General features: G+C 46.4%; 1 protein-coding gene across 2 annotated transcripts in view; it reads right to left on the minus strand.

The window, feature by feature from the left end:
* Window positions 1–12,179, minus strand: part of GLI2 (GLI family zinc finger 2) — a 144,188-nt gene that overhangs the window by 58,414 nt on the left and 73,595 nt on the right. For both annotated transcript variants that reach the window (XM_009887279.1, XM_009887277.1), the window contains exon 2: window positions 8,288–8,393. In XM_009887279.1, the coding sequence (XP_009885581.1) occupies window positions 8,288–8,393 (106 nt within the window). The remainder of the gene's footprint in view (window positions 1–8,287; window positions 8,394–12,179) is intronic.

A 12,179-nucleotide genomic window follows, 5' to 3' on the forward strand; every position in this document is an offset into this window, starting at 1 on the left:
ATTTGCTTCCCATGGCCACTGGTAGCTGGGAACCCAGATTAACCAGCACCTGAAAAGTGATGTGCCGCAGGCTTCATTTCACAAGCCAATGGGATGGGATGGGTTTTGTCCATTTATCTCCATACACACTGGAAGGATTTCAGAGAAACACAGTGAAAATGAGGAGGCTGAGCAGATTGATATTTGAGTATATGCTGCAGGCTGCAGCCTGGCCAGTTCATTAGTGTGGGGAGGAAGGATATGACAACATGCAGCAAGTATCTGGAGGGACGTGTTACACAAGGAGGTGGGCTAGGAGCAGAAGGGCAAAATTCAGGGAGAGAGAAAAAAAAGGAGGGTGGACAAGGAACGTGAACTGCGTAGAGAGCTTTTTATACTGAGAAAGGATTTGGCACGGGATAGAGTAAAAGTTCGACCAGGAGACACAGGACCAGAAAGGGGGAACCCACACACCCTTGTACTGCACAGGAGAAAGTGGTACACAGGAGCGAAACACGGCAACAAGTCTCATTGTCTCTTGTCCTCATGACTGTAAGAAGCTGGTGAGAGGTGAAACACCATCTAGAGAGGGGATTTATTTAGGATTAAGAAAAAGGAGAGGCCAGGAGGGGCAGTGCTCCACATTTAGCCAAGAGAAAACTTGAGAAACAAATTCATAACACTGGAGTTTAAAAGGGCAGGAGACTGGCACTGAACATTTATCCACTTTCACAGGATGCTGAAAGCAACGGAGAATGGGCAATACCATTGAGACGGCTCCTGAAAGACCCACACTCTCTGTTTAGAAACTCTTTAGAAAGCAGCAGGAGAATAGAGTTCAAATAAATTTTTCCTAAAGCACAAGCTTAAGAGCGGATAAGGTGGAAGCATGAAGTCACTTTTAATCTACTATAAAGTGAGGTAAGCAAAGGGATTATCACTTAAGACTTGCTGACATGAAGCTCTGAGAATGACATTTAAAAGCAATGGTGGATTACAGAGTGACATCATATTAAATGAACACATGCCAGAGGTTTACATAAAAGACCTCAGAGATCAGGCTCTTTTTCTCAATACTAAAACCTCCTAGCCATTTTTACACTTCTGGCGGTGATTAGGCTAAATTAGAGCTGCAGTTTTTCATTCAGTAAGTTGTGGTGTCACAGCACCAGCAACTCGGTGGCCCAGATCTTCACTAAGTGCTAATGGGCACGACTCCATCTGAGCTCACCAAGGCCCCTCTCTCCAGTGCGATGCTGCTAGTGTTCAGCAACTGAAGATCCAACCCAAATGTTTCTAAGTACAATCTCTGTATCACTCCGAAGTTTAGTGACTCTGAAATCAGGCACCTTCAGGTCCCTCTGGACTTCTGGTTTGAGTTTTTCAAAGTATTCTGAAGGCTGTTGAACTAAACACACATGATGAAACTATCCTTAATTTAAAGAACAGCATAGATGTGCAAATCTATCTCATAATGGAAAATGCTTGAAAATTGTTAACGAGTTTCAAAAGAGAAAGCTGTAGGGTTTTGTGTTTGGCTGGTTGTTTGTTTTTTTGTGTTTTGTTTTGTTGTTTTGTTTTTTTTTTCCCTTAGAATAGTTTATCAGATTGGAAAAACCCACAGAAACATTCTAGCCCTGATGAGTGTTTTGGATTATGTCTGCCCCATTTTCAGAAGACCTGATCAGCCTGTCCTCCCACGGAGGTCAGAAGATGTTAAGTGCGTACCTTGTCAGTTTCTGCACAGGTAGGTAGCGCTGTGTACTTCTTTCCTGATGCCTGAAAGCATGCAACAAACCCCTTCTAGGGAGCTGAACAAGTCACAGACCACCTGATTTTTCTTAACTCTTGAAACATCAGTATGAGTATTACTGTAATGGCATTTTAGAGATAGGAAAACTAAAGCACAGATTGAATGAAAGTAATTTTTCCAGCTCCCAAAACAGGACAGCAGCAGCCCAGTATTTAATCTGGGGTCTCCTGGAGATGGATCAAGTGACCGTCAAGTATTATTCCTGGTAGTTTTACAGTGAGATCGGTATTGATAGTCCCCCAAATCACCACCTGTAGGTTACCAAAGAGCCACCTAAAAGCAACACACTCCTGCTAATTACAGACCAGAGAGAGGATTGAACCAGCCTTCTGGAGGGGACCAGCCTCTGCAAACCATCACTTACTCACACATTCTTATTTTCCTAAATAAATAAAAGAAGCATGTGGGAAAGAAGGGGACAGAATAAATTGGATGTGGGAGCCCCCAAACCTGTTTCCCAAATGAGCAATGTGTCTATTTGGTGAAAGTCGTAAAACTTTGCAAAACACATAAGAAGGCCTCTCTGAGCAGCTGTTTGCTTTGACTCCGGAGGGAGCTCGCTCTATCTCCAAAGCAGCACAGTACCATCAATCATGACCTGCCAAAGATTTTCTACTCTGGTAGCAAAGTAAATATGAAAACACACAGGTCTTATTGGCGGGTACGTTCTGTGGCTCAACCGAGCGGCGTCCTTGCTGCAGGAGCGGCCGTTACCTGGGGTCCCATCCTAAACCACCTGATGGGATCAAAGCTGCATCCTTGTGGGAGCCGTGTCCCATGGGGCTTAACCGAAGGCACTTTGTGCACGCCTGGTAACACACAAAGGCAGCTCCTCGAGCTTGCGACGCAATCGGCTGCCCTCTGCCATCAGCTGTGGTCATGAATTCCCCAGGGCAGAGGGGACAGCCGAAAGCCCCTGGCAGACAACGGGGAGCACTGACAGGAAAAGCCCTGGCAGGGCTCGGCTGGAGCGCGGTCAGGGCCATGGGGGTGCTCAGAAAATTTTGCTGCAAAACTCTGACAACTCTTCACTGACTGTGTTGGAAGTGAGATTTTTCAAAGGATTTCTATCCAGCAAAACTGAGGGGGTGTTTGTGTGGGGGTTTGTTTTTTTTTAAATAGGAACAGCAAAAAGCACATCTCTGACAACAGCAAATTCCACCTCTAAAGCAAGGGACACTGGTGTTTCTCAAAGCACAGTTATAAGATGATGGTGATTATTTTTTGTACGGCTAAACAACATATTTTCCCTTAACCCCACTTGGCCTCCCTTGGCTGAATCTCACAAAAACAACAAAGGAAAGAGAAAACCAGCCTGAAACAGATATCCAACATGGAAAATCTTGGGTTCAACATTAAATTTGGTAAATTTGTAAAAGCCTTTTTATAATAGAAAGTTTAACAGTCAACTTGTCCGCCTGTGAATTACGCTGCTTAAACAGCTCAGGAACATTGGAGCTGATCCTGAAAAGGTATTCTGTAATTTTTAACAAAGCGAAAAGAAAACAAACTTCAACAAGGAGGGGTAATATGATCAGATAAAGAAAAAAAGTGTAGGCTGAATATCAGGGAAAATCTGTAATATATTAAGATCTCAGGGAAATGGAGGAAGATCCGTGATTAAACCAGATAAAATCCTTACCAGAGGGAAATTAAGGGCAAGTCCACATTATCATGGAGATGGAGTCTTCTCCATGTTTTGGTCTTTGGGACAATTTGGTCCTCATGAAAGCCATGGAATTTGTGACTATCAGCTCAGGGTTTTTTGTGTTTTTTGTGTTGGTTTTTTTTTACTATTTTTATGTGTGGACAGAAGAGTAACAACAATATTTTGTTAATAAATAGTGTCAGAACTGCATCCTGAAACACCACCAGGATGTCAGTAGAAAAACAAGGCTGCTTTTGTTTGTTACACTGCGTAATGCCTGATGGGCTTTAACCACAGTTTAGGAGCTACTGTTAAAAAGCTTCTTGCTGAGTCAAGCCTAGGCATGCTGTTTACAAGGGTTAGCCCTGAAGGCTCCTTCATTGGCAGGGACTTTTAAGCTGAGCTAAGGAGTTTTTAGTTATTTTTGTTGTGCTTTAAAAAAAAAAAAAAAAAGTTGAGAGTAGCTGAGCGCACCTAAAAGTGGGGAGTGGAAGGGAGCTATCAGTAATCACCTGCCGTCTCTGCCAGCAGCTTTTCTCTGTAGTCAAGGGCTTGATCTTGCAACGCTGATGCTAAGAGTCCCCTTGAAGCGGAGGGAGTTATTGAAGAGACAGGGCCCCAGTGGAGTAAGCTTTTGTGAAGCAGCTCACTAAAATATGAAATATCCTCTTTGTTAGAAAAGGACCTGCTCTAACTTATGAAGTGAATTTGGTTCAGCTTTGAACCTGCTGAAACACCCTGGCTGACGACTTCTGCTCTGGTAACGCTGATCTATGTTCTGCCTACAACCAACAGCGCAGAGGGAAATTCTGACAAATTGATAAAAGCTGCATGCAGGAAACACATATAACGCCCGCCATTGCTCTTCCACTGAGCCTGAGCCATCTCGTGCTGTGGGAGAGGCGCGGATCCCAGGGAAAAACAGTGTGGCTGTGTAATTGAATGCATTATCGCAGTGGCATACAAAATGAGTCAGAATTTGCAAATTTATTTTTCGGTCATTTCTTAGGTTTTGAGTGCTGTATTTTGCAACCTTAATATTAAACAATGTTGCTTTGTGGAAGCATTACTTCATAAAATTTATATGTGCCAATACAATTTCCTTTATTCATACTGCTCTAACTCTACAATCCTGGAAGAAATTTCATCCTGTACTCAGTTTTACTCCATTCTGCATTACATCCTTTCTCAGTGTCCACTGGGCTCCTATCCTCCCTCTCACCCATCCTCCGTATGACCTCAATTTCAGAAGCATCAGAATCCAGGACAATGACTTGAATCCACAATATTCCTGTTGGTTTGCACTGCAGAGAGCTGAATAAGATACTTAATTTTTCTAGACTAGTCAAGCAAGCACCATGATTCTGCCAAATTGCTCTTAATGCCAAAAAAGATGTCAAAAAAGTAGAGTGGTGTATCACCAAATAAGTAAAACCAGCACAAGTTGTACAGAAAAGTTATCCGAATGACTACAGAAACATTATTTTACCCCCCCCCCAAAAAAAAAAAAAAAAAAAGCTCTAGAAGTATATTTCAAGGCAATACCAACATGACCTGCTTCTGGACTTATACAATAAATGCTCAGTGATTTGGAAAAAACTCAAGCCCTGACAATTATTTGTCATGCTGTTTAAGAAGGAAATGACTGAGAGATAAAGACTGACAACAGTGAGCAGAAACACAGCAAATCTTTCAGGTCCCCCGTCTTGGCACGCGGATCAATTATTACTTGAGTTTTGCATATTCCCAAGAAAAGGGTCCCACAGGTGGTCCTGCTTAAGAGAGCCTTGCAGATGAGTTCCTTCCAGTTAGGATAAAATAACGTATGTTCTCATTAGGCCAAATGCAAACAGTGATGAAGGGGAATGCACTACCATGTCACATTGAGCAATCGGGAAACAAACCTTTGACATACTGCAGCAGGCAGATAATAAGACCCCATAGTTAGCAACAAATGAGACTACACTTAATTTACTGTGCAATGTTCATGTAATTAGATAAATTTGGTACCGGCAAGACAGCAGACAGCTAGAATATGGGCTTGATGAATTGGGGGCTCTCTGTCAGGCACCGATCACATTAATCATAAAACCAAAACTCAGTGACACAATTTTTCCTCCAAACATTTACCATAATGTTCTAGAGTGAAAATATGCATGTGCCTTTTTTCTTTTTTTTTTTTTTTGAGTTGTTTACTTTAAACAGAAGGATGGATTTCTGCACCACCAGGATGGATTTCAAATTTCTAGAGGCTTGACTGTGCCCGCAGAGTCCACCCAGCCTACTGAACAAGAGACACGTAACCTATATGCACGTTCTAGCCCAGCTCCACCACCGTGTTCTGGATAATTTCACGCTGGACATACTCCAGCAAGGAGGGTGAGCGCTATGTTATGATCTCCAGAGCAGAGACTAGAGGAGAGAAGAGGAAGACAAAAGAGAAGTGAAAGAAAACTAGAGGAGGAAAGGGTAGGAGATGAGGTTAAGAGGTTTGCAGATAAAATTGAAAGAGAAAAACTGTTCAAGAAACTAACTCCACAGACGGTGAGAATTTTTGCAGTGTGGTTGTGCCGTAGTCCAGGCACTTGGAAAAGAGGTGAACAGAAGTGTCATTCCCTCAACACTAAAAAAACCCCACAGACAAGAAGCAGTTGGCTGCTCGGGTTTGTTGCCTCACCAGCCACAGAGGCAACCTCCAGCGCAATGCCCAGGTACTAAGACTGATTTACCAAACTTTTCAAAGAAAACAATGTTTCCTCTTCTAAGACCAACAACCAAGTTTTCTCTCCAGTACCTCAAGTGATTTTTGTGAGAGGTGCTGCTGGAAACGTGAAGGGTCCCAGAGAAGAAAGGCAATAAGTATTTACCAGCAACTCTACCGAAATACTAAATATGACACTGTAGATCCCCTGACAGACAAATGTGGCCACTGCGAAGACAGTGGATTATTGATATTGGCACAGATGAACTGAAACCTGATCTGCCGGCGCTGTACATTAGACAACCTTGATCAGTTGGACAACCTCAATATGATTAAATACTGGCTCCCATCACTCTCGGTTGTGTTCTGGAGAAGACACTGCTCCGTGACCCCACTGAAGAAGCTGCTGCAGAGGCAGTGCACCATACCCTGCCCGCAAGGAGTGAAGGGGAGCACCAAGTAGGGCACAGAAATAACCTGGTGATCATCTGCCATCCGCTCTTCTAACCGCTGTTTTGAATATTGCCCCTTTCAGAAGTCAGTATGTACTTTATTAGCCAGAGCTCTGACTTAGTAACTATCTCCCAGTATTTTTTTTTATTAATCTGGGGTTTTTTTTCTACAATTTTTGCACGTAATTGCATGCAAGACCAGAACTATTTCATTCAGCCCCCCTGCTCCCCCCCAGCTCTCATGTTAGCAACCTGCTCTGTCTTTTCCCCTTTGCGCACAGCGTGGAAGGAGCTGCTCTGCCCCTTTAAACATCCAGTCAAACGAACTGCCAGCCAAAAAGACAACGACTTGTCTTCTGGTGGGATCCAGGGGAATGCCCTATCATTTTTTCCCGCAGCATTTTGGAAGCTGAATAAAGCCCTGGTAGCTGTGGGACTCCACAGATCTCCTGGCTGCCGCCGTCTGCGCTACTTGCCTCCCAGGGGCTGTTCCCCCGCTCTCACCTATCCAGAAAAAGCACAGCTCTACAAACAGCCCCTGCAAAGCCAGGTAAGCGCTGACCCCGGCCGGATGGCGAGGCCACAGCGGGGCTCTGGAGTCAACAGAGGGATTAAATGAGAGTTTGTTAAGTGATGAGCCCTATTTGTTCCTCCTTTGCTCTTCCTGAAAAATGTTTCCAGCCCTTACGTGTTCCCCTACACCAAGCACCCTGGGACCTGTCCCTCAGCTCATGGCTGAGCCCTGTCTTACAGCCACAGGTTGAGGGATTTCGGGGCGGGCGTGTGACCACCAACCCCATCAAGCTGCTCCTCACCTCCCGTGGGAATGGTGTGTTTCAGGGAAGACGAAAAACTCTCCCTGCCACACAGTTGCTACAGCCTCTGTTCACATCTCTGGTGACTCCTTTTTCCCTGTCCTGGTCAAAGCTTACAGGAGGTGAATCCAGATCTCTCTATAAACATGTCCTCCAAGGCGCCGAGGACTATTGAGCTCTCATGTCCTGGATGAGGAGATTAACCACGATCCCCCCTCTCATGGTACAGCCCCCAACTGGCTCCTGTGATTACTGACTGTCACCTGCCCTGGGGAGGGGGGTCTCTCACAAGGACATCACCACCAAAACCCAGGGTCCTGCTCCTCCAGACCAAACATGGACACCCGCGTGTGGACCTGCCTCTTTACCACATTTCAGAAAACACCATCCAACCTGTCCAGGACCATTGTCCAGTGAAATCAAAGTGAATTACGGAACTCCCGGCAGTCTTTCCCCGCCATCCCTGCAACCGGCGGGCAGGGAAGAACGGTATGGGCGGTCTCTGAACGGAGGGAGCAGCGCTGGGTCTTCACCAAGACGGTGCCAGAAACAACCCCGACATGGTGTGATGTGAGAAACACCACGGTCGCAAAAACGCAAGTCAAGCCTGTCCCCGGGACCTCAGCCGGATAACAACACAGCAGCCCTGCACTCCCATCCCGCTGCTACACGGCGCTTCTGCAGGTTTAACGGAGCTGTAGAGCACTCCTGCCAGGCAGGTCAGTATTGCTACCAGACAGGGACAGCGGGGCAGGGGGTGGCCAGCGGGTCCAGCCTGCTGGGAGGCCAGCAAGTCCCCGGAACCTTAGCAGTGGGATTCGGCATACCGCGGGAAGCCAACGTTTTAGCAAGGCATGGGAGCGGAGGTGCAAGACTTACCCGTGGATAGCGTGGATAGAGTGAGGTTCGTAATGGTATCGTCCTTCCTGGTGGCGCATGTCAATTGGCAAAGGAGCGTGGAAGGCCGGAAAAATGTGCTGCGGCACTGTTGAGGGGAATAGAAGAAGAAGAAAAAAAAAGGGACTTCAAAAACTTTTCCTTTCCTTTTAAAACAATTTCAAAGGCACTAAATCTCCATGAATTTCAGAGCAAGAGCAGTGCAAGACAAGGGGTCTTCATGATATCAGCGCTATCATACACCAGAGAAGTGGAATGAATAAATAATCAAAGTCATGCGGAGAAATCCTACATCTTCGACATAAAAGATCTCCAACAGGGTTTTTGACAAAGACAAGCAGCTAAGCGCTCTTTGAACTTGAGGAGATTATAGGAAGCACCAAGGAAAACTAGACTTGCAACGCAAATCAGACTCAACAGAGCCTGGCGGGATCCAGACCTGCGTTGTCCCTCATGCCTGGAGTGGCAGCAAACACCTTTCCTGAAGGTCTGTACACACAGGTTGGAAATATTTACCTAAAAATGTAACAGCGAGAGCAGCGCTAATGCAGACTGTCTAGGCAGTCAGAAAAGGCTCAAAAGTGCCTACTGCCAGGTTCTGAGAGAGGAACCCAAATTGCTCTCACTTGTAATCACTTGAGGCCCTATTTTTTATTCATTTGAGAAGCTTGTTTCATCTTTGATGGAAAGATAAAGTGGTCTCAAAAGGCAGAGAACACCTACATTGACTTATTAAATCTACAGGTTTTAATATTTATTATTGACCCCAAAAGTTAACGGTGAGAATATTTGAGTGAGTTGAGCTGATGGAAAATTCATCAGGTTATTTCTCCATGCCACCCCCGACAATGCTGCTTGGCCGCCTGGGCCTTTCCTGCTAAAATTACAGAAGCTAAAGAAATACAATTAGCAGAGCCTCAATAGCGATACCGTACAATAGCCCTCTGATAGGGCTCATTGCATCTGTAACGATGCCGCTTTCTAGATTTGTACCAGCAATCAGCTTAAAGATAAAAGGCTGGTCTTGCTCTGCCTTTATAAACAGTCAGAAGTTTTTAATTTAAGATTACTTAGTATTGTCACAGGTCTTCCCATTCCCTCTCTGGCTTCATGGCCTTTCTGTCTAACTGGAGACTAAAAGCAAAACAAAACCAACCTCCTAAGTGAGCATTTCAAAACCCACTCTGCACTCAGTATTTCACTGTGACTTGCCTCCGCGACAGGTAGCATCTCTCTGTAGAGTCGGGAAGCACCATCCAAAACCAAAGTGTCAAAGCTTGGGCCAAGTCTCTCGCTGATGCTAAGCAAACTTCAGTAAACGCCAAACTCTTTTTCTACGAAAGACTTAAAATTCAGCCTTTCGCATCTGTGATTCCAGCTGCAACTGAGCTACGCCGACTCCATCCAGCGAGGCTGTGCTCCTTTCGGGTCCGTCGCGCAAAGCCTGCGTGAAATCCCCGTATACGTCTTTCCCGGCATATCAGCGAGAGGATCTGAGGCTCCTACTCCCATTGCAACGTACGATCCCTGAGCACAGCACGGCACAGGCGCGTCAGCCGGGCTGCCGGCAGAGGTGAGAGACTACACAAAAACAACCCTCCTGCCAACTCTGCTGAAAGGCGTTAAGCTAAGGTAGTCGGGGTGGAAAGTATTTAAGGCTCCGCAGCAGACTTGCTCTCCGTGCTCCAGCGAAGGGCTGGCACCGCGCACAACCTGATACACTGGGAGCATTTTTGCAGCTCGCCGAATGTCAGGACACAGTAGGGTAACTGTTAACCGCCTTCCCCCTTTCTGCTCCCCTCCCCTCCTCTCCCAAAAGCAGCTCAAGGAGAGAATAAACTTGCATCCTTTAGGATTTGCTTTGGCAGAAGGAAGATTCACCCTTTAACCGTCCTGGGTAGGGATGATCTGTTACATAAGGGCACTTGTAAGGAGTCTTGGTTTTAAGAGGCAGCCAGTGTTTTTCCAGGTCAGAAACGCGGTAGAGTTCAGCCGTCACACCCTGTCCCCTGCTCACGCAGCACCATACACCCTTTGGTCACCCCAGACTGCTGCCGGGGCTGGCAGGCACCTAGAGCTGCCACCCTCCTCCCTGGGGACACTGCTTCGGCCACAAACCCACGGCTGCTGTGGGGACCAGAGGGAGCGGGGCAGGGAGTTTTTACATCATCACACACCAAGCACTGTCACAAAATCAACTAGAGGTCAACAGACCTCTGATGCCAGACAGCATGAACGCCTCTTCCAGCCCGAGTCCCCAGGCTGGGCTTCCTGCAGCGCTCACCCCGTATTTATGCCATACAAATAAACCCAACTCTTCCGCGGTCCTGGGGCCAACCTACACAGCCCAGCTGGCATCCCGATAGGTGAAACTTTGCAACGTCCCAAAACAGGGTGGCCACTCTGCCTGTAACGGGCAGCTCCAGGGCTGGGTGAACCCCCAAACTGCAGGAAAGTGCGAGTTGACGTGGGCTGAAACTGTGCTGGGTATCGTGGCAATGTTTTAATTATACAGAGAGGCATATCCGAATCCTTGAGCCTGTTCCCTGGACCGGTTTAATTCACTAATAATGATGGAACCATTAAGAACTACCAGTCAATCTGAATCTCTTAAAACCCAGGCCAGTTATGTTTTGTTTTGTACCTGTGCATTTCTAAATGATTGATTGCTGAGGCAATATTGGAAATTTTCTGCTAAAAGAGTCTTTCCCTGTCACTCTGGAGAGCTGGGGAAAAGAAAACACGGGGTGTTTGCTGCCTGGCCTCCTTTCCTAGCTATCTGTTGGTATAAAAATGACATCTGAAGAGAATTTCCTCCTCCTCACACCTCTGATTATTAATGGGAGAAAAATTTCCATGATCTTCCTCCCTCCCACTGGCACCGTTGGTTTGTTTTTAGCATTTCAATCTATTTGGATAGCGAGAAGGTCAGCAATGCCCCTGCCTTGGGCACCCGTTTCACTCTGCCACTCTTATTTCGCACCCCAGCACGTGCTCTGCGCTTTGCTGCCACTGAGGGTGATGGGAAGGGTTGTTTTTGGTGATGTCCCTTTGCAACGTCCCACTCCAGGGCTCTGCCCCCCACTCTGTCCCCCTGCCTGGGAGCACCAGCCAAGCCTACGGGCTCCGGTGGCTGGTGCTGTTCCTTTTTATTCTCTTCCAGGTGCTTGGTCAGAAATAATGAATGGTTTTATAGGCAATCAACTACCAATTCATAAACGTCAGCCCAGCTCTGCTTCTTGTTCCCACCCCTCCCAAAGAGGACGGCAAGCTGGCAGCAGGACAGCACCACACGCCGTTAACAAAGATGGATGTTTTACACATACGAGTTAAAAAGACAATTATATTCAATTACTTCAAGTAAGTCACGGTGATGTATTCCTGAATAGCCACGGGAAGGGCAATATGATGATTAGGGCAATGAATTTGCCAACTTTAATCTAATCAAGACAATCTTTTGTTTAGCATTATCTGCTTTGCGGTGGCAGAGGATTTACCAAACCCAAGCAATCTTTGCACATTTAACCCCAAACCTGCCCAATTAGCGCTAATGATGATTGTTTTACACAGAGGGAGGAAGATTTTAGCAGGAGGCTTGGGAAAAGTTTTCCCCTGGGAAAAAGTTAGGCCACGCGGTACGATACACTGGGACACGAAGGCACGCCATGGCACCTCCAGAAGTGCCCGAGCACTGGGACAGCAGATAAAACGTTTTCTCTGTCTCCCGCGGAAGGAAGAGAAAACCAAAGAACAAACCTAAGCAGCACCCAAGAGGCGGGGACGATGGGAAAACAGGGCCGTTTGTACATAAATAACACGGCTCTTCGTTAAGCCCGTGGCAGGCAGCTCCCGTGGTGAAGCATGGCGGCAGAGC

This window comes from Charadrius vociferus, unplaced genomic scaffold (genome assembly GCF_000708025.1).
Source record: "Charadrius vociferus isolate BGI_N301 unplaced genomic scaffold, ASM70802v2 scaffold385, whole genome shotgun sequence".
NCBI classification, from domain to species: domain Eukaryota; kingdom Metazoa; phylum Chordata; class Aves; order Charadriiformes; family Charadriidae; genus Charadrius; species Charadrius vociferus.